Source organism: Cyprinus carpio, chromosome A6, assembly GCF_018340385.1.
Source record: "Cyprinus carpio isolate SPL01 chromosome A6, ASM1834038v1, whole genome shotgun sequence".
NCBI lineage: Eukaryota > Metazoa > Chordata > Actinopteri > Cypriniformes > Cyprinidae > Cyprinus > Cyprinus carpio.
This window is the reverse complement of record NC_056577.1, coordinates 15,242,418-15,266,308: the sequence shown is the minus strand read 5'-3', so window position 1 is coordinate 15,266,308 and position 23,891 is coordinate 15,242,418. Positions and strand designations below refer to the sequence as shown.

At 38.3% G+C, this 23,891-nt stretch overlaps 1 protein-coding gene across 4 annotated transcripts in view; it reads left to right on the top strand.

Moving 5' to 3' along the window:
• Window positions 1–23,891, top strand: part of LOC109087479 — a 131,121-nt gene that overhangs the window by 30,413 nt on the left and 76,817 nt on the right. For all 4 annotated transcript variants that reach the window (XM_042758167.1, XM_042758169.1, XM_042758168.1 and 1 more), the window contains exon 5: window positions 10,048–10,163. In XM_042758167.1, the coding sequence (XP_042614101.1) occupies window positions 10,089–10,163 (75 nt within the window). In that variant the 5' untranslated portion in view covers window positions 10,048–10,088. The remainder of the gene's footprint in view (window positions 1–10,047; window positions 10,164–23,891) is intronic.

Here is a 23,891-nt window from a genome sequence, read left to right as displayed (position 1 = left end):
TTCCTTTATTCTTTATTTATAATGTTTATTCTTTTAGAAAATAAGTGTTTATTCTTTCAGAAATTAAGGTACAGAATAAGGGATGAACCAAATATTTGTAATGATGATATATTTTTAATAATATAGGCCTATATCTGCCTGCAGTTAAAAAGTTATGATATTTGTTTTGCTTCACCCATTTATGTAGGCTACAATTATTCTAAAAAAAAAAAAAAAAAAAAAAAAAAATAATAATAATAATAATGTCATGCATTAATTGTCGTTTCTTAGAACGAATTCAAGCAGGATAAATATCAAGCCTATGAGCCTGTTCTTATATTTTCTCTACACCATATTTTAGATTTGACACATTTAAATAGTTTGCAGTATTATTTATATAATATGAATTATGTGTTATATTATTCAAAAGAAATTGTGGTTTACTTTGCATTGGAGCATTAAAAGTGGTAGCCTATTGTGAGCTAGGCTTGTGTGTTTTATAAATTATATATTTTTTTCTTTTTGGTAAAACGTGAGTCACTGAATAATTTTGCTCCCATTATTTAGGCATAATTAAAACAAGAAACAAATAAATTAAACCTGCATGATTTAACTAAATCATTGAAACTCTAAAGAATGGACTGATTAATAAAACGTCCTCATGATTAAACTCAAGTTCTCTCATTATAATCAACGAAATACACACGATGTAAAAAAGAGCTTCATTAATTGACAACTTCAGTCTTCTTTACTTGCTTTCATGTAATTTAAGTAAAAAAAAAAAAATAATAAAATAAATAGGCTAAATAAATTGTAGCCGCATTTAAATGCAGGTTTGTATAATATTCCTTAAAATATCAGTGCAAGATTTGCTCGGCGCGCATGATGCTGAGTGCATGCATATATATATATATATATATATATATATATATATATATATATATATATATATATATATATATATATATATATATATATATATATATATATATATATTTGCTTTGTAATGCATATGCAAAATGTGAATTATTATTATTCATATTCAAGTGTTTGTGCAAAAATTAATACGCATGCATGACAGGGAGGCGCCCTCTCGATCACGTGATTTTTTTTTTTTTCCTGATAATGAAATAACTGAAAATTGTGGTGTCTCACATACATGAGAAACATATCTACAGAAAGCTTGAAATGTCTTTTAAACGAATCAATTCAGAACGAATGCATTATGTAATCTGTGAAGGTTGCATTTCTCTCTAAAGTCCATGTGAAGAGAGCCAGCACTGTGAATTTTATCTTGCAGCCAACAAGAAAACATTTGTTTATTAATAAATAATTAAAAGGTCTCCTTTTTCACAATTATTGGACTACTTCTGCCTGTGCTTTGTGGCAAACTTAATGCATGTGCTTGAGCGTGGAATATATTAAGGCTCATTATGGATTATAGATGTAAATTTAATATAAACCTGAGATTAGTTGAATAATGACAAATGAACGACTAGTAACTAGAAAAATCTTACGTGGGAGGCAGATTTGTTTATAAAAAAAAGTCTGTAAAAAAAGCCAAAAAAAAAAACATGTTAATAGACGGATACTTTACTGATGTCTGGACTCTGTTTAGGATTTTAAAAAAAACTTAAAGAGAGGGTTTAATATATTGTTCATGAATAGGCTACATTCTGTGAAAATTTATATTTCACACTCTAAAAAATATTGTATGGACGCATCAAAATAAAACGGCCGACGCTCCACTCAGGGCTCATAGTTCTGATTGGGCTCAACCCTCCCCCGCACGTTTGAGACATGCTGCTGAGCAGAGTATGAGCGGAACAGAGATTCTGAATGAAGCTAGGAGAGGATCCAGCACCGCTCCATCACGAGTACAATTCATGCCAACAGCCCGTAATATAACTGCATATTTAGCAAGAATTCACATGATAAACATATTTAGCTATAGCTTGATACACATAATCTCTCCGATCAGAAGATTATAATGACGGCAATAGTTGAGCATTACAGGCTAGTTCTCAAGGAGTTTGTCTTTCTTTTACTGATTATTTTATTTTTGATGAGTAGACTGTAGCCTAAGACTATCCTATTTTTTAATGGCTTTTAAGGATGTTATAATGTATAATGTTATTGTTGTTTTATGTCTTCCTTTGCGTCTGTCCCTTTGCGGCAGCTGGTGGTAGTTTCGCGAATGATTTTAACACGTGACTGACTTGCAGTTAACGCCGCGGCGGTAATACCCATTTTGGTTGTCAACCTACTGTATAATGGTATTCTAGCCAAAGTATCCTCAGATTTGGAAAATTGGTCTTGTCTTCCTATTCTCTTCAGGCTCGTATATTGGTGATTAAAATTAATGTTCTCCTCTCTTAAATTCTTTTCTTCCATGATTCCTCTTGCTCCACCGGTTGGCTACTGGAACAAACTTGATGCATGTGTTTCACGGTATATATGGGATGGGAAACATCCTCATATTAAACTGAACACCTTACAATGAAGTAGATTACATGGAGGTCTTTCCCCAATTTTAGACTGTATGCTCAAGCCTTTTCACTCCGCCCTTTATCAGTTTGGTTTGATCCTGATGCTTTTGTGTCTTGGAGAGCAGTTGAGGAATCTATTGTTTATCCGTATAAATTGCAGCATCTTGTTTTTTCAGGGGTTCTACTTAGGAAGTGTAAATCTCGGTTTGGTCCCATTGTAACCCACCTCCTCCACATGGAGGGATGTTGAAAGACATTCACAACTAGTTACAATTTGGCATAGGCATTTGCCTATTTTCCACAACAATAATATTTTGTCAGGCAATACTCCATTTCATTGTCCACAATGGACTCAAAATAAAGTAAAAACTCTGGGAGATATCTATGATGATAGTGATTTACAATCCTTCCTGAATCTCAAAACTCAATATAATCTGCCAGGCACCTCCTTTTTTTATGTATTTGTGCATTAGACCATCTCTACTGGCATATGGGGTGCCCTTGAACTCTCAACTGCCTTCCCTCTGAGGAATCTCCCTCCTCTGCTTCAGTCATCTATCTTTTTCTTCTTGAGCATTCATACAAAACTTTATCTATTACAACTGTTTGGGCTATGGCTCTTAATGAGGATGTGCATGTTTTATTTTCGGATCAGGTATAGGGTATGTTTAAATTGTCTTCTAAAAACCCTAACCACCAAATGATTCATTGGAAATTGCTGCATAGGGTTTATTTGACTCCAATGAAAAGGTTTTTATATGAATTTGTCATCTTCTCCTAAGTGCAATCTCTGTCTGCAAGTATCTTTAGGCACGTTTTTGCCCCTCTCACCTTTTTGGACTCAGCTCTGACAGGACCTTTCTTATTTGTTGGGTACTGAGATATGTTTGACTCCACGCCATTTTTTCATGAATGACTTCTGGGACCTTACCTTGTCCGTCCAACAAAGATGTTTACTGTTAGCTGCTCTCACAGCAGCAAAAACGTTGCTAGTCAAGCATTGGGATCCTTACACAATGGACAGACGAACCTGGACTGTGTATTTGTTGGACATTATCTCGATGGAACTCTCAACGTACAGTGACGCAGTTAAAAATTTGAAGACTTAATTTATGGCATTCAGCTTTTAATTTTGTCGTCTTTTCTAAAAATCTTTATTAATTTATGTATTAATATTACTTAAAATAATAAAAAAAAAATCTCTCTACCTTTAAGTCTACCAGGGGGTGGGATGGGATGGGATGGGTTCTAAATTTGCACAGTTTCTTTTTGTTTTATACTACTGTTCCCAGAAGAAAAAAATCAATAAACAGTTGTTACCAAAAAATGAAACTGCAATCCTCGACTCGCAAGTCTGTTAAAGGGCACCGTGAAAGGTGAGTGAATTGGTAAGAGTTGGAACACAAATTGAGAGGGACTTTGAAGTATTGGAGCCAGGCCAATGCTGAAACCCAGAAGTGCAGAAAGCAAACTGACCAAGGTACCCATCCCAAGTTGAATCCCTCACATGCACGTATTCTGTGATCTGTTCTTAATGCTAGTTTATTCAATTTGAAGATTATCACCCTGCCAATATTGATTCGTGGGAGATATTTTCAAGCTATGATATATACTGGCAGCTCACTAACACTCTTACAAAGAGGTAAGATTTGTTTTGTGTACATCGATGTTGTGTTTTACTCAAAGTCAGAGGAAGAGCATCTAGCCCAACTTAGCGAAGTTTTCCAGTGTCTGAACCATGCAGGTCTCAACTTAAACCTCCAAAAGTGTAACCTGATGCAGAAGTCTTTAAAGTTTTTAGGACATGTAATCTCAGCAGATGGACTCAAAACTGACCCTGCCAAAGTTGAAGCTGTTGCCAACTTTGCCAAAAGTCCCTACAAGAAGTGCAAAGTTTCTTAGGTATAGCCGGATAGTACCATCAATTCATCCCTCAATTTTCTGAGAAAGCTGACCTGTTGCATGCCTTAAAAAGGAAGGGAGCTACATGGACTTTCAGAGTTCTTTTGAGTTGATCAAACACAGGGGTTCTCAAATCTCTCCATGGAGTACCTCCAGCATTGCAAGTTTTGTCTCCCTATATCTGACGCCCACTTCTGGTCTTGCAGTCTCCATGTACTCTGCCTTGGGGAAGGAGTGCTGTGCAGTGATATGGGCAATCAAAAAATGGAACTCTTACTTGGAGAGCAAGACCTTTCGAAGTGACAACTGATCATGCTGCTTTTAATGGGTCATCGGATGCAATATTTATTTTTGTTGTTGTTTGAACATAAATGTGTGTTGGAAGTGTGTGTACACATCCACCCTATAATAATAAAAATCCACCCAGATTTTATGAATCTTTGCAAATCGCCTTTCCTAATATGTGCTAGTTAGAAAGTTTACTTTCTGCTCATCACCCCACGGAAGAGAGGGGCGTGGTCAGCAGAGCTCATTAGCATTTAAAGGAACATGGACTAGAATGGCGTGCTGAAAATAGCTGATTTTGACAGGGTAAAAAGGGTGTTTTTTACACTACCATTGAGAAATGTTAACCAAAGTATGTTATAGACTTCATTAAGACCCTAAAGGATCATATCAACTTGTGGAAAATGGGCATCCGATGACCCCTTTAACATGGTTATTCCATCACCCAAAACCCTCTTCACGTCTGATCCATTGGTCCATTCGCTTGCAAGAGTTTGATTTCACCATCAAGTATCGTAAAGGTCAATGCAACATTGTACCTGATACACCGTCACGCAGTTTCCCGGATATCTCTCAACTGACTATGCTGTCACAGGTAAAATCCCAGGATTCATCAACCTCTTTCTGTTCATTTCCCATTGAATTGTCCGATATCGCAAAAGCCCAACAGGAAGACACGGAAATTCAAGAACTCATCACAAAAGCCAAAGCATCCATTGACCCAGATCCCACTCGCATTCATTACTTGTTGGAAAATGGATGAGGCAAGGACCGAAAGGGCCAAAACTTTAATTAGTCATTCCTAATTGTTTAAAGGGGTCCTATTATGCTTTTTCACTTCTTTAAATTTAATTAGTCTGTAATGTTGCTGTTTGAGCATAAAAAAGATATGCAAAGTTACAAAATTCAAACGGAGATATTTATATTAACAGAAATCACTTTTCAGAAACTACAAGGAACGACACGTTTAGACTACAACGCATATTTTCCGGGATTTGTGATATCACAAATACAGTGGTTGAGCTTCACTAGAGAAAGCAGCGAGTGTTATCACTATGCCAGAGACATACTAGCTTTCCCAATGTAGATGAACTTAGTGGTTACAAACATCCAGGTTTAAATCGCACTCAAATTGATTTGATTTTGATGCAGTATTTACACTGAAGCTTGCACGCAGGTATGGTAAGGGGCATAACATTTCCAGACCAGGCGCCGAGTGGTGCCAATCACAACACACACTGGCCTAGCTAACCAATCACAGCATGTTTCATATTTCAGAAGGTGGGTATAGGAACCCACCTTTCAGAATTTGATATAGGAACTACTTGAGCCGTTTGTGTCAGACTGGGGAGAGAGGTGTTGTATTAATGTAAAATATGTGAAAAATTTGTTTTTCAAAAAACCTAGTATGAGAGCCTGTTCTAATACACCCCCAAAACAAAATCGAGACTTTGTAAAAGAGCATAATAGGACCCCTTTAAGACAATTTCCTCAACTATGCTCACAACAACCCTCAAAGTGGACATCTTGGCAGGCTCAAAATTCTGTTAAGACTTGTAGGACATTTGCTACTGGCGTACTCTACATTCAGATAGAGTAGTCACTAACTACAAGACACAATCCCCCTGCACTGAGGCTAATCAACGACTTGCTAACGACCTGACTGAGTTTTATTGTAGATTTGAAACCCCCAACACCCATTCTGACCATCTCTCTACTCAACCGTTAACACCTCCTGCAATCCCCCTCTCCACACCTCCTGCTCTTCAAATTTGTGAAGATGATGTGCGCTAGGTCTTCAGGAAGAACAACAGAAGAAAAGCACCAGGCCCAGATGGCGTTACACCAGCCTGTTTGAAAACCTGTGCTGACCAGCTGGCCCCCATCTTTTCACAGATCTTCAACAGATCTCTGGAGTTGTGTGAAGTGCCTTTCTGCTTCAAACGCTCCACCATCATCCCCGTTCCAAAGAAACCCAAGATTACAGGACTTAACGACTACAGACCTGTGGCAACATCTGTACAAAACAGGGACTTATGTGAGGATCCTGTTTGTGGACTTTAGTTCGGCTTTCAACACCATCATCCCAACAGCCCTCCAGACCAAACTGACCCAGCTTTCTGTTCCTAGCTCTATCTGTCAATGGATCACCAGCTTTCTGACAGATAGGCAACATCTATTGAGACTGGGGAAATTCATGTCAAACACCCACTCCACCAACACTGGTGCCTCTCAGGGATGTGTTCTCTCCCCACTGCTCTTCTCGCTGTACACCAATGACTGCAACTCTAAAGACCCTTCTGTCAAGCTCCTGAAGTTTGCAGACGACACTACAGTCATTGGCCTCATCCAGATTCCTGGGAACCACCATCTCTCAGGACCTGAAGTGGGACAATCACATTGACTCCATTGTGAAAAAGGCCCAACAAAGGTTGTACTTCCTTCGCCAGCTGAGGAAGTTTAACCTGCCACAGGAGCTGCTGAAACAGTTCTACTCAGCCATCATTGAGTCTGTACTGTGCAATTCAATAACTGTCTTTTTTGGTTCAGCTACAAAATCAGACATCAGAAGACTAAAGAGAATGGTTCAGACTGCAGAAAATCACTCTGGATCCCTCATATCCAAGTTACCCCATCTTTGAACTTTTGCCATCTGGCCGGCGCTTCAGAGCCGCAAATACCAGGCCAGTCAGGCACAAGAGAACAGTTTCTTCCCCCAGGCAATCTACCTCATGAACAGTTAAATGTTCCTCACTTATGCAATAAAAATGTGCAATATACTTATATTTATTTGTTACCCCTCCATCCTAGTACATCCCTGTATCTTACTCAATCCAATTCCATTATCATTTATAGCGCAATTGTTTATACACTTATTTGCAATTTTTTTTTTCTTTTCATTTTTTCATTCTTTTTTTTTTTTCTTTTTTTTTTGACTGTGTGTTGTTGTCTCTGTGTACTGGAAGCTTATGTCACTAAAACAAATTCCTTGTATGCACAAGCATACTTGGCAATAAAGCTCTTTCTGATTCTGATTCTGAGATGTATGGAAACATTGTAAGGAGTGTCAAGTATGTCAGCAATATAAACCATCCATTTCAAAACTGGCCACAACAGCACATCCTCAGACAAATCTCACAGAGCGGATTAACCGTACTCTTAAAACCATAATCGCATCCTATGTTCAAGACCACCACTGGCATTGGGATAAATGGCAGGCAGAGTTTTGTTTTGCCATTAATTCCACAATGGCAAGAGAGTACCGGATTTACTCCAGCAGAAGTCATGCTGGGTCAAAAGTTGAAGGGTCCTTTAGAAAGAGCAATTCTCAAAACACCTGACCTAGACAGCCCAGGCTACCACGTTCTGGAGAAGTACAAGGAGTTGATCAAGACTGTACAGAGGAATGTGGAACGAGCCCAAAAAAAAGACGACGTTACTACAACAGCTTACGAAGACGACTAGCTCTCTTCCAGGTTGGAGACTTGGTTTGGGTTCGTACACATCCCCTGTCACGAGCCAGTGATGGTTTTATTGCCAAACTTGCTCCAACGTGGAAAGGTCCTGCTAAAGTGATCAAATGTCTTGGCCAGGTAAATTATTCAGTATCTTTTGTAGATGACCCTGATCATGTAGATGTTTTTCATGTTCAAAACTTGAAGCCATATTATGGTAATGTTGAAACTCTTTCCAATTAGGATGGGGGAGGGGAAGGGGGATATGTAACGGTCATAGTCTGTCACAAGGTTTATTTTTTATTATTTTGGCTCACTATGTCCTTCCGGACCATTAGGTGGCACTAGTAGCTCTACCATTTCTGTATAAAGGAAGAAAGCAATGGTGAGAGAGAGACTCCGTTTTAACTCCACATGGTTTCTTGCTGTGCTACAAACAATCCTGGTTTGAGAAACATTTTGTTTGCTGCTCAACCGTAAGTTTGATTTTCACACTTTGTTGTATTTTTTTAGGATCTTGGTGAAAGCTTATGAAGGTTATTTTGCAATGACTTGTATACAATGTTTGTTTGGTTTATGGACTCTGACTGGTTGTTCTCTTTTCTTGAGGATTTTTGTTTTGCTTGTTCTTGTGCTTAATTTTTGTAATACATGCTGATGCCTGCATGTTTACAACCGTACTGCTGTGTGGATGCACATCTTTGGCGTTCTTTTGAGTGCATTATTGCAGGGATTTTCAACCTTTTAGGACATGTGCCTCCCCAAGTTTGTCTAATTTCACTCACTAAATATATAACCAGTTTACCTGATTCAATGTTATGGCTGAGCCGGTTCCTGAGATAACATACCAATCCGTCTTTGGATTTCCGACACGGCTTACCATAAATCATCTTACACTGTCAGTAAGCGTGACTGATACTCGAGCCAACTCTGCTCTAACTGTTGACTAGCAGTGGGCGTCAGATTGCCCCCTAGTGGATGGCTAAAGATTTGCTAACTCGTATTCATAAATCCTCAAGGGAATGTCTCTGATTTAACTGATGCTCGCGCCCCCATTGACAGGTGCATGGCCCCACAGGTTGAAAACCCCTGCATTATTGCAACTGCTCAAGGATTATACCCAAAGCATTCCTGGCCTCCTACTTCAAGGACTTCTACAATATAGAGATTATCTCATCATGAGATGAGACCATTGACTTATTCATGCACTGCAACCATCGACCTGAACTGGTTTGGCTAATCTACAGCTTATGAGACATTCTGCACTCAAGCCTTTGCACATTTCCACTGGACACTGTTTAATTACTTTTATTTTATTTTATTTATTTTTTCTGTCAGCCCCTGTGCATAGTTGTTTGTTTGTGCTTTATAAATTGTTGCTTGTAAATAGAGTGAAAACGGTTTAATGGTTTAAAGTATTGAGTGAAAATGGTTTAATACACATTTGGAAAAGGAATTTATACTGTTTTGGGCATTTATGCATTTACCACAGAACTTGCACCCAATAACCAATTAGACCCTTTGCAAAGATACTGCCCCCCCCCCCCCTTTCTGGTATAGCAATCCCAGTTTTGAATATCACGCTACAATAAAGTGCTCGCCACATTTGCGTGGGAATGATTAAAATTATGCGGAATACCTGCAATTCCATGCGGACATTCAGACAGTCTGTAATTGACATGAGGCAGATGCGTGTCAAACTCACTGTCAGAGAGAAAAGAGAGACGCAGCTTGTATTTGTGTATATTCGGTAGCTGCTGTGGAAAATGGGTAATGGAACTGTCTCAGATATTTGATCAGACCGGGGGCCCAGAAAACCTGATGGGGACATCTTTAAACTAAAATCTTTGAAATGTCACAACATGAATTTACAGCTACACCATCAAAAAAATTAAGTGCCAAGCCTAATTTCATTCTGTATTTCTTTCTGTCTTCAGTTCTGTACTCCAGTCCATTGAACATTCCCTCCATTCCTGGGATGGGAATGAATTCAAGTCAACAGAGCTCATCCGACAAGGAAATTCTGCTCACATGTTCATGGCCAAACAAGAAGGTACTTATTAGCATATCATAATTATGGCATTACAGTAACTGAGTTTTTATTTATTACACATTATACTTGATGTCACCTTGTTTTTCCTTCAGTGGAATACATTATAAAAATTACTAGTGGTCGACCGATGTTGTTTTTTTTTTTGTTGTTGTTGTTTTTTTTGACTGCTGATATCTTGGAAAGCAGGGTGGCCGATATAATTGTATTTACTTTATTTAATATTTAAGAAATTTTAAATCATTTGAAAATGGATTAAATAATTAAATGTGTAAAATAAATATGCTTATACTTTAAATGACAATGTATTTTTCACAAATAAACATTTAAAAATATATATATAAATAGGCATGGGCCGATTACCGGTTTCAAGGTATACCACGATTTATTATTTTGATTGTTTAATTTAAATTAGTATTTTAGATTATACCGTTCCTGCGGTATGCACTGTTTTCCATGTCTCCTCAGTGACTGAAAGTGTAGGAATCCCTCAGGCTGAGTGCAGTGTAGAGAGTAACACTGACCCCTCCTCCCCCTGTTGGTGCGAGCGGTCAGTTACGTGTGTGTAGGATGACCGAACTTAAGGAGCTGCCCATGGAACTTCACATTCAGCGTTCCTTTCCGTCTTGCGCACAGCCGCATCTGCACAGTTTTCAAAAGTAAACTCAACTGAAGATGAGCTCGGACGGATGAGCTCGACACATGCGCAGTACCACGTCGTGAACGGCTGTCCGCGAGCCCTCTTGATGATGGAAATAACATAATGCCGGACGTTTTTTATGCCTTATTCCAACTCTCTGTTCTGGACTTAAACAAACTGCGTTGCAATGCAATCATTTTCCAAAATGTCATTTATGTGAAAATATATAGTCTGTTAACGCCGGTTAACACAGACCAGAGACGCTGAAGACGGATGCACAGCAGAAAATACTGTAGCAGGCAGATCACTCACTGTTCATGATGCATGAACTATTGTAAGAAAATCCTCAATACTGATTTGGGGGTTTATGTGAATGTGTTTCTGAGGGAAGCTGACTGTCTTCTGAAAAGTTTACGTGGTATTTTCTTTTCATCTCGTCTCTGTATACATATTAAAGCAGTGTTTCAGCGTGGCGCAGCTTTGTTTACAGCGGTAACAGAGAAAGCGTTGTATCTGGTCCGTTTCTGGTGTTCCAGAGGCACCTCCTGCTGTCAGAGAGTGAATATGCATCTCATTCAGACCTTCTGCTGTTTGTTTCCTTCAGGCATGTAGTATAACTTCACAAAGCTTGTCAGAACAGTCTGTTTTGCTTCAGATTGGGTTATTATTTAATCAAATTATGTGTATGATTATTATTATATAACTAAATGATATAAATGATATGTATATTAATTATTTAACTAAAATTAAATAACTGTAATTACAGATTTTGGTTAAATAAAGATGTCAGTCTTTATTTTTTTCTTTTTAGGAAACAAATCAAAGAAAAAAATTAATTCTACTGTTTCTAATATTCTGTATGTTGCTCCAAAACAAAATATATTGTGTCCGGCGAGAGAAAAAAAAAATTACCCAGTCATTTAAAAATAACACATTTCAGAGCTGTAACAACAATACCGTGATACCGTCAAACTGTGATATTTTTGCTTAAGGTTATCATACCATTAAAATCTCATACCGGCCCATGCCTATATATAAATATAGCTGCAAGCAGCGATGGCGGGCTCAAGTCCTCAGTGCAAACGCCACCCCGCTGGCATCAGGTAAACTGTGCCCAGTGGGCACATGCATTTACAGTAACCCTCTGGCAGTCAGGTTTTAAGGGATACGGCAATTAAAGGGTTAATCCGAACCATCAAGACTTTGAAATCACATACACAGACCAATATTCATTAAGAAAGTGAAATTAAATGATTAATAAATTATTTGTGTTAATATATAAATCTTATTATTTAGACACATGATAATAGTTGCTCAGTGTGTTAATAACTGCTTTATTAACACATATTCCTGCTGTAATTCATGATAAAGTCAGGTTTTTATAAAACATTTAGTAGTTGCCAGCCATCTAGTTTTGTGAGCTCATCTAAAGTGAGGACTATTTATACCTTTTAAAGCATTCACAAAGGAGATTTAAAGGATCATTAATCTTCCAAACAGAAAAGTTAAACACAACACAGAGGGATACAGAACACAGAAATATTTTTTCAAGATGCAAAAAATTAAACTCTACAGCTGTACACTTGATAAAAAAAATTAAACATAAACCTATATACACTACCGTTAGAAAGTTTGGGGTCAGTAAGACTTGTAATGTTTTTTAAAAAATCTCTTATGCTCACAGGCCTCCATTCATTTGATCAAAAATACAAAAAAAAAAAAAAAAAAAAAAAGTAATCTGCAAAAATGTTATTACAATATGAAATAATGATTTTATTTTAATTTAAATATCATTTATTTCTGTGATGCAAAGCTGAATTTAAATCAGCCATTACTCCAGTATAAAGTGTCACATGATCCTTCAGAAATCATTCCAATATTCTGATTTATTATTAGAATTATCAATGTTGGCAACAGTTGTCCTGCCAAATATTTTTTTGGAAACTGCGATACTTTTTTCAGGATTCTTGGGTGAATAAAAAGTTAAAAAGAACAGCATTTATTCAAAATAGAAATCTTTTCTAACAATAAAAATCTTTTCTATCACTTCTTATCGATTTAACACATCCTTGCTGAATGAAAGTTTTAATTTCTTTCAAAAAAAAAAGAAAGAATAAAAATTTACTGACCCCCAAACTTTTGAATGGTAGTGTATATTGTTAAAAAAGATTTTTATTTTAAATAAATGCTCTCCTTTTTAAGTTTTTATTCATCAAAGAATCCAGAAAAAAAAGTATCACAGGTTTAAAAAAATATTAAGCTGCACAGTTTTCAGCACTGATAATAAATCAGCATATTAGAATGATTTCTAAAGGATCATATGACACTGAAGACTGGAGTAATGATGCTGAAAATTCAGCTTTGAATCACCGGAATAAATAAGATTTGAATGTTTATTATATTAGAATAGATTTATTTTATTTTATATTATTATTTTATTTTATAATTTTTTTTTTTTATTTTTGTATATATAAATGCAGCCTTGATGAGCATAAGAAACTCCTGTAAAAAACATTACAAATCGTTCTGATCCCAAACTTTTGACCGGTAGTGTGTGTGTATATGTATATGTGTATATGTATATGTGTATATGTATATATATATATATATATATATATATGAGTGTGTGTATATATATATATATATATATATATATATATATATATATATTCATCTCTTGACCAAGATGGTAGCGCGTACACATCGCGAGGCTCGGCGTCTTTCCAGTTTTTGCAATTTTGCAGTATTTTTCCTGCTCATCTTGGTTCGTACTGAACAGCTTTGCTTTTACATCATACACCCGACAGGAGCTTTTGGATATTGGTGAGGACTTTTCCAACAGTTTTATCACCAATTTTCAACTCATCCCTGAGATCTCCAGAACTCCCGAGGCTAATCACTCTACCTGGCCGGGCTGAAGTGCTCGCAGGCGGCGTCGAGATCGTAAACCATGGCGGGGGAAGCACGGAGGTTTAAGAGCTAAGCTAAAGCTAACACCGCTCCAGCTCTCTTTACCCAGCATTTTCCTTGCTAATGTGCAGTCACTGGTGAACAAAATGGATGAGTTACGACTTCGCATCACCCACAGTAAGAGTCTTTTGGATTGCAATGTCATGGTTTTCACAGAAACATGACTACACAGCGATGTACCCAATAATGCTATTGAGATAGCCGGACACTACATGCTCCGGGCAGATAGAATGGCAGATGACTCTGGCAAGACAAGAGGCGGCGGATTGTGCATTTATGTTAACAAAGCTTGGTGTATGAACACTATCATTGTATGGAGACACTGCTCAGCTAACCTAGAGTTTCTCATGGTTAAATGTAGACCTTTTTATCTGCGGCGGGAGTTCACTTCCACCATTATAACAGCAGTCTATATTCCACCGGATGCTAATGCCAAGCTTGCTTTGAACGAACTTCATGCGGCCATTAGTAAACAACAGACTGCTCACCCGGAGGCTGCTTTTATTGTTGCGGGTGATTTTAATCACTGCAAATTAAAGACAGTGCTCCCCAAATTCCATCAGCATGTTTCCTGCCACACCAGAGGAGACAAAACTTTGGATCATGTTTACACAAACATTGAAGGAGCTTACATCGTGACCCCCCCCCCCCACTCCCCCACCTCAGACAGTTTGATCACCTTTCTTTGTTTCTCACCCCTAAGTATTCACCCCTCATCAACTGTGTGAAGCCATCAGTGAGGACCATCAAAGTGTGGCCAACTGGAGCAGACTCTTTACTTCAGGACAGATTTCAATACACGGACTGGAGTATGTTTGCTTCTCAGGCTGCCTGTGGCTCTCACACTTACATTGATATCTATACCTCCTCTGTACTGGATTACATCAACACCACCATAGTCAGTGTTACAACAGACAAACAGATCACAACATACCCTAATCAGAAGCCATGGATGAACAAGGAGGTGAGGCTTCTGCTGAAAGCCCGCAACACTGCCTTCAGGTCGGATGACGCTCAGGCCTACAGCAAATCCAGGGCTAACCTGAATAGGAGCATCAAAAAGGCCAAGTACTGCTACAAGCTGAAGGTAGAGGAACACTTTTCCAACTCTGACCCCCGACGCATGTGGCAGGGCATCCAGGTCATCAGCGACTACAAGTCAAGCAACTTCGCTCCAACAGTCACAGACGTCTCCTTCCTTAACGAGCTAAATGACTTTTATGCTTGCTTCAACAGCGATAGCAAGGAGACCGCCACCAAAATCTCACACTCAGCAAACCACCAACCCCTCAAACTCACCTCCACAGATGTCCACACTGCATTGAGCCGGATCAACGCACACAAGGCTGCTGGCCCGGATGGCATTCCTGGTCGTGTGCTTAGGGCATTTGCTGAACAGCTTGCAGGGGTCTTCACAGACATTTTCAACCTGTTCCTCACCCAAGCAACTGTGCCAACATGTTTTAAGTCCACATCCATTGTGCCAATACCGAAACACTCCTCCCTGATGTGCTTAAATGACTACCGCCCCGTAGCACTCACACCCATCATTATGAAGTGCTTCGAGCGACTGGTTCTAGCAAACCTCAAGGACTGCCTCCCACCCACACTGGACCCACACCAATTTGCCTACCGTAAAAATAGAAGCACAGAAGATGCAGTATGCACAGTGCTGCACTCTGCACTTACACACTTGGACAATAACAACACATATGTACGGATATTGTTTGTCGACTTCAGCTCAGCATTTAACACCATCATTCCCTCCAAGCTGACCACAAAACTTGGAGACCTGGACATTAACACCTTCCTCTGCAACTGGATTATGGACTTTCTGACCAACAAACCTCAGCATGTTAGGTCAGGCCACACCTGCTCCACCACCATCACACTCAACACCGGCGTACCACAGGGCTGTATGCTGAGCCCATTCCTCTACTCCCTATACACCCACGACTGCAAGCCTGTGCATGGATCCAACTCCATCATTAAGTTTGCAGATGACACCACAGTGATTGGCCTCATCAGAGACAACGATGAGACTGCCTACAGGGAGGAGGTACAGCACCTGGCCACATGGTGTGCTGACAATAACCTGCTCCTTAACACCAGCAAGACAAAGGAGCTCATTGTGGACTTCAGGAAGAAGAAACGAAGCATGCACGACCCCATCCACATTAACGGGATGGTTGTTGAACGTGTCTCCAGCTTCAAGTTCCTGGGAACCACCATCTCGGAGGACCTGTCCTGGACTACAAACACCTCCAGCCTGGTCAAGAAGGCTCACCAGCGCATCTTCTTCCTCAGGACACTGAAGAAGAACCAGCTGTCTTCAGCCATCCTGGTGAATTTCTACCGGTGTGCGATCGAAAGCATCCTGACCAGTTGCATAACAGTCTGGTATGGGAACTGCTCAGTTGCTGACCGCAAGGCACTGCAGAGGGTGGTGAAAACTGCACAATGCATCACAGGGTCACAACTTCCTGCTATTGAGGACATCCAGAGGAAACGCTGTCTACGTCGAGCTTGCAGCATTCTTAAGGACTCCTCTCACCCTGACCACAGACTGTTTAACCTCCTGCCCTCTGGGAGGTGCTTCAGGAGCCTCCGGACAAGGGCCAGCAGAATCAGGAACAGCTTTTTCCTCTCCTTACTGAACTCTGCCCTCTGACACCCCCCAACGCCCCCCACACCACACACACAGACTCCTCACCCCTCCTCATCACTACATCTGATTTATTTATTTATTTACGAGCAAGCAAAAAACAGTAAACTTATTACTTGCACTACTGTCTGTTCATCCAGAATACTGAGTAATCTATTTGCACACTGAAATATTTTCTATGCACTTTACTGTCCATTGCACTAGTGTAAATGATGTTCATATGTTCATAGTTTCTGCTTATAGTGTACATACACTTTTACATAATCCATCTGTATAGTATGTTCATAGTACACCTATCTGTATATCATGCTGATAGTATTTAAAAATCTGTAAATTATGTCCATAATACTGCCTTATCTGTATATTTATTGTACATTTGTAACATATTGTAGACCTTATATATTCTGTACTTACTGCTTATTGCACTTCTGGTTAGATGCTAACTGCATTTCGTTGCCTTGTACCTTACATGTGCAATGACAATAAAGTTGAATCTAATCTAATCTAAAAAAAGTGTATTTATTTATTTATTTATTTATTTTTCTTAGGAAGATAACTGAGCCTTTAATCTCCTTTGTAATAGATGTGCTTATAAACCAAGAACAAGTTATTTATAGCTGTATTTATAAACTGCTTACTAATGACTATTAATTTTGGGACAAGGCTTTATAACGCATGAACTGACTATTTACTAATGCTTAGCTAATGAGTGCAGTTATTATAAAATGTTACCAATGCATTTACTAATGTTAACAAATGAGACATTATTTTACAGTGACCAAATCCTTCAATGATTTATAATTGTTTTGTAATGATTTTATTGACCTATAAGCATTTGTGAAATAGTTCTGCTTGCATTACAGCTTAGTCTTCATTTGTGAGCTGAACCGTTTTACTGTTACATCCATGAGATTATGTAAATTCAGATAAATGTCATGTCACAGGATGTCATAGGTCAGTATCAAATGAGTTTAAAATTATTATTTGCAGCACAAAATAAGTATTTTTAGGATTTTTTTTTTTAAATCCCTAAAACTGTCAGAAAAGGATAAGGCCTAAGAGATTTCTTAAGCTGTAATGAAAGGGGGAAAAAAACACCACCATTAGCAATAACAAAAACAATAACTTTTGACAGTGACAGTGACATCAGATGTCTGATAGTTTTTTAATTTTCTGTATCCATAGAGTGTTGTGTAGTCGTGAAGTGTTTGGATGCTGCACTTTAAAAAATAAAAAATAGAGTGCCTCCTCCACGCCCTTTTATGAGCTTTTGCCATTGTCTATCTATCATTAATACTGATATGTGTTTTGAGATTCATGTAATTCTGAGCATGTTATCTGCCTCAAAATCACCAGAACAGAATATTCAAGTTTGACACATTGCCATGGCAACACTATATTAGATATCAGTATCCCCACAACAGATTTACATCGGCCATGTTTTGTCAATATTCTGATTAAGTTTGAAGCAAATTGAGTATAAATAAGATGCTGAATTCAAAACATTTAGAAAATGACACACTTCCTGCTGCCAGTTGGTGGCGCTATAACTTTGACTCCTAATAGTTAGATTATGCGATTGGCATCATACAACGAACAAACCAATGAAGTTTGATCAAACTCAGGCAATGTATGGGGATGTTATTAGACATTTCCTGTTTCTCATTTTTCGCCCTAATTTCAATGCCTCGCCACGGGCAAACCGTTCGAGATATCAAAAATCCCCTGGCAATTTTTTTTATCCCCAATGTCTTGAGATCATGTTCACCGAGTTTCGAGGCAAACGGTTGAAAGTCCTCAGAGGAGTATATCAAATTCCAGAGCATGCTTTTTTAAACAGCCCTGAATAGCTGACTTCCGAATGTTGTTCAGCTCAATGAGATCTATAAGTGTACAGAGTTTCGTATAAATACATGCAAGTATGTGTGAGCTATGGTTCAAGATTTCTGACTGTGTTCCAGGGGGCGCCGTAGAGCCCCTGTGCCACGCCTGGGTCCCAGCCTCTGCGGCATCCTAATGGCCGCAGATTCCAATGTGTGTGCCAATTTTCAAGAGTTTTTGAGTATGTTAAGGCTCTCAAAACCCCCCGGAAGGTTTAAAAAATAAGAAGAAAAATAATAATCCTAAAGAAATCAATAAACGAAGCAATTCCAATAGGGTCCTCACACCATCGGTGCTCGGGCCATAATAATCCTAAGGAAAACAAGAGGGCCCTGCGCCCATTGGCTCGGGCCCTAATAATCCTAAGGAAAACAATAGGTCTCTTCGCCCTTTGGACTTGAACCCTTATTAAAAAAGAAGTTAACACTGTAACCGACAGGGCACTCAGTATTCTGGGAAGTTTGTGTGCATTGGGAATCACATTTTTTTTTCAAATAAAGTCAATGTAATACTCATTTTACATACAGCACACAGTGAAAATTACATAAATATGACATTGGGCAAAAGCATGTGAAGCGCAGCATAATTTGAAATCACGGGTTTAAAGTTTGTTGATCGCGTCTCAATGAAGCTGAACTCTCTTCATGTCCATATTCGATTTGCATGGATTGACCGTCATGCAGAGTACACGCGATCGTACAGGATGCAAATGCACACTTCATAAGATCTCACAGCTGGATTCGGCTAAGTTTGCAAGGTTTTTGAAATGAGATGTTCATTAGTCATTCAAAGATTTGTTTAAATTATATAAATGGGTATTTGCGGAATGTTGACGATAAAGAAAGTATTATAACTTTTGCCTTTCTATTACTAACAATATAAAAGCTTGTTATAATTTTTTTTTTATATATATATATATATATATATATATATATATATATATATATACATTTTAATTCCTTTGTTTAACAGTTCTATCTGATTATTAGATGGACTTCTGTCTGTGCCGTTCTCAGCACCGTCAAAATAAAAGTCCAGCCACGAATACATCGGCCAAACAGAAAAACTTATCAGCCGATGTTTGAAAAATGCCAAATATCGGCTGATATATCGGCCAACCACTACAAATAACAGTATAGGGCAGAACTCTAAGACTTTAACTTTAAACCTTATACACTCAAACAAGCTATTCAAGGTTAGGCTTCAACAATAAAAAAGGGTGTTCATTCACTCCACCTACCTACATTTCCTGCCGGTACTGGGAATCAAACCAGGTTACAAGAATCGTGAATCGGAACCTGCGACATCCGGGTTACAAGTCTGACTCTCCCACCCCCATTTTGTTGTGAATGACTGTGCAAGGTAGGACATCAAGTTGAGTGCTGACTACAGCAGCCAGATCAGAACAGCATTATTAGAACAAACTGCAGGTGGTTGATGCAGAACTGAAGAAGAAGAACGTTGCACACGAGAGCTTGGTACATGTACACTAGGGCTGCATTGACACTGCATGTCTTAATGCACAGATCCAATCTTTTGACCATATCTGATTTTTTGGTCCGTCTGTTTACATTCAATTTAGACACGACTGTTATCAGATATCTGTGTTTACATAATTCCCACCCAAAATGATTGAGTGATCGCACATGGTAGATTCTCGGGTTTTGAATGGCCGTGCTATTAAAATTATTTATATAATTCACGTCAAGTGGCCATTTGGCTATTATTTGCCAGCATGGACAATGGCTGTCATGGATGTTTTGCAGCTCAAAATCTCACTCAACGGATAAATGAAGAAAAATGACGGTAATTTTCATTTGGTATGCTATTTTATACAGCTTGTTAGAGGTAGAATTCTTTACAGGGCTCGCAAAATCGCTAGCCCGACGTTCTGGGGCTATTGTGTTTTCCAGTCAGGCTACTAAATTGTATCACCACTCTGCCCGACGGGTTATTAAATGCAGATCTCCTGCAGGTCCTTAAAAACTCCTGAAGTGAATAGTATCAAACTTAAGGCCATAAAAAGTTTTAAATACATTAAATAGTATAAGAAATGTCTTAATTATAATTTCAAGAGGTCTTACAGTTGGGGACAGAAAGACAAGAGTTGCGATATGGCTGGATTAAATTTCAAAAGGCAATGATGTCATTGAATAAATATGAGCGCTGCATGTTTCAAGTCAAAACGCGGCACGGATGTCTTTATTTGAATATATCTGTAGAAAACTAACTGTCCTCAGAAACGTGTCATTGGCATTTTTATAAAATTTTACCTATAATTCCTGATAAGCAGTATTTATGAGCACGGTGCTGCTTTGTATACAGCCGTTACCGGGGAAACCGCAATATTCCAGCACTCCTAAAGCGCCACCTTGTGGCAGAGAATGCGTTTGCATTTCCAACAAGCCTTTCTTGTTGTTTATGGTCAGATCTACAGTGCCTGGGACACATCAAGCCGACTTCAGAGAACTAGCAGCGATGAAAGCCGATGGTGTTGTCGCCCCACATCGGCAGCGTTGGACCAAAAAGCTGCGCTCGAACACACTGCACAGACTACAGCTGTTGGCAAACTAACACGTGCATTCTGTGCATGCTTGAGAGGAATTAACTGTCTATGTCAGCAGCTATCAATAGTATATATTCGTCATTCAAAAGGAGACACCGAATCAAAGATATACGAGATAAACGCAGATATACGAAACGTAAACAAAACAGTGCTTGCTTACCATTTTGAATATCAGTAGCGTTGAAAACTTAATCATTTTAAGCGGCTCCTGTTGTTATGAAAACATTTGCATGTTAGAATGATTGGGAAAGATCACGTAACATTTAAACAGCCTTCTGTCTGTACCATCTTCATTTACGTGTTTGTTTTCACCACTTTCACATTAATTCTGGGGCCTGTTGTTATGAAAACATTTGCGTGTTAGAATGATTGGGAAAGATCATGTAACATTTAAACAGCCTTCTGTCTGTACCGTCTTCATTTACATGCTTGTTTTCACCACATTTGCATTAATTCTGGGGCACTGACTCGTTTGCTAAACTGAACATCCAATCAGAGCTCTAACTTGCGCCAACGGCCCCAAATCAGGCAAGCTGCTGCCGACGAGTGGAGCACAGCAAACAAACTAGCCCAGCCATTGCTCACCGTCGGCCCGTTGGCTTTGGCTTGGTGTGGCTTTGGCTTGGTGTGTCGTTGGCTTGGTGTGTCCCGGCCTTAAGGTGACATGGTCGGTTCACTTAGTTTTTTTTATCCATTTTTTTCCATCCTACAGTCTCGTAAGTCCATTAACTGATAGTATTTTTCCCGTAATATTTGTACATTATTATTATTATTAGCCTATTATTATTATTAGTTATATTTTTATTCATTTATATTCATTTTTCCCCTTCATTTCAATCATTTTACTTAACGTTCTGAATACTTTTGTAAATAATAGCCTACTGTAAATGCTCGACATGCTGATTGGAATTTTTGCTGGAATGCAGTTTAAATTTAACATATATCATTTTATTTCGACTAATTAATGGACCATAATTATAAATACTTTAGTATTTCGTTGAGAAATTAATCATATATACACAGTTTCCTTTGTAAATGAAAACACAACACGCACATTTATCATCACACATGGGCATAAATACAATCATAAAGTCAAAACTTTATTGGCATAATTGTCAGGTGTTTATTTATAAAATATATGGTAGGCTAGCAAATACTAGCATAATTAGCCTGTACAAAACGTTAATTAGGTAAGCGATACACAAATTGAAAGGGGAAAAAAGCATATATAACAATAAATATAAAACTATAGCCCTAAAGTTAATGTAGTAGTAGTAATAATAATAATAATAATAATAAAATACAAATATTAAATTTAATGTTTAATGTTAATAAAAAATGTTTTATCTCTTTTTGATAATCCCAGGTTTATATGGTCACGCAGGTTTGTTTATGCATGTTTATTCTCGTGGCCATGAGAAAAATGTTGTTCCCTCAACATAACATCTCGAGGCCATGACATAAGGATGTAGTTACCTCAACAAAATCATCTTGTGGCCACGACATATCACATTCCCGCAAGTTAATATGGCATTCCCTCAAATTAATATCTCATGGCCACGACATATTATCATGTTCCCACGAGTTATGTTGTGGCCAAGGAAAAAAAAAAGTGAACCGACCATGTCTCCTTACGGTCTCCTTTTTGCTTAGGTTATGCCTCAGTTTCCGGTCTGCATCAACCACCTCCCAGAGTGTTCTGATAATGCTGTTTTGATCTGGCAGCATCAAGATAATCAGCACTTAGCTTGACACCACTCTCTGCATTGTCATTCATGACTATGGGCAGTTGTGGCTTAATGGTTAGAGAATCAGACTTGTAACCCGAAGGCTGCAGTATCGATTCCCAGTATCAGCAGGAAATGTACAGTGGGGCTCAAAAGTTTGGGCACCCCTTGCAGAATCTGTAAAAATGTAAATAATTTTCAAAAAATAAGAGAGATCACACTAAATGCATGTTATTTTTTATTTAGTACTGTCCTGAGTAAGATATTGTACATAAAAGATGTTTACATTTAGTCCACAAGACAAAAAAATTGCTGAAATTATTAAAATAATCCCATTCAAACGTTTGGGAACCCTTGGTTCTTAATACTGTGTGTGGTTACCTGGATGATCCACGACTGTCTTTCTGTTTTGTGATGGTTGTGCATGAGTCCCTTGTTTGTTCTGAACAGTTAAACTGAGAACTGTTCTTCAGAAAAATCTTTAAGGTCCTGCAGATTCTTCAGTTTTCCAGCATCTTTTAACTGTTCAGAACAAACAAGGGACTCATGCACAACCATCACAAAACAGAAAGACAGTCGCTGATCATCCAGGTAACTACACACATTATTAAGAACCAAGGGTTCCCAAACTTTTGAATGGGGTTATTTTAATAATTTCAGCAATTTTTTTTTGTCTTGTGGACTAAATGTAAACATCTTTTATGTACAATATCTTACTCAGTACAGTACTAAATAAAAAAAAAACAGGCATTTAGTGTGATCTCTTTTATTTTTTTTTTGATTATTATTATTTTTATTCACAGATTCTGCAAGGGGTGCCCAAACTTTCGAGCCCCACTGTAGGTGTGTGGAGTGAATGAACGGCAACTCAGTATCCACACTCAGCTTGATGGCACACTCTGCACAGTCATTCACAACAAAATGGCGGTGACAGTGGGTAAGTAAGTAAAGAAAAAAGTAAAGAAATTAAATTAAAAAAAAAAATGAGCAAGGCAGCAAACCCCCAATTGCTCCATGGCGCCGCAGCAAAAATGGCTGCCCACTTCTCTGGATGTGTGTCCACAGTGTGTGTTCACTACTCACTACTGTGTGTGCACTTGGATAGATTAAATTTAGAGCATGGGAGTACATGGGATTACTACCGAGTATGGTGACTGTCATGTCATGTCACTTTCACTGTTGCACAGTATGAAATGACAATGATTTTTGTCAATTTTTGATGTTTTACTCTCAAAGAATGTAATAAGTCATATACTTCTAGCTGTATTATAGGTTTGGTAAT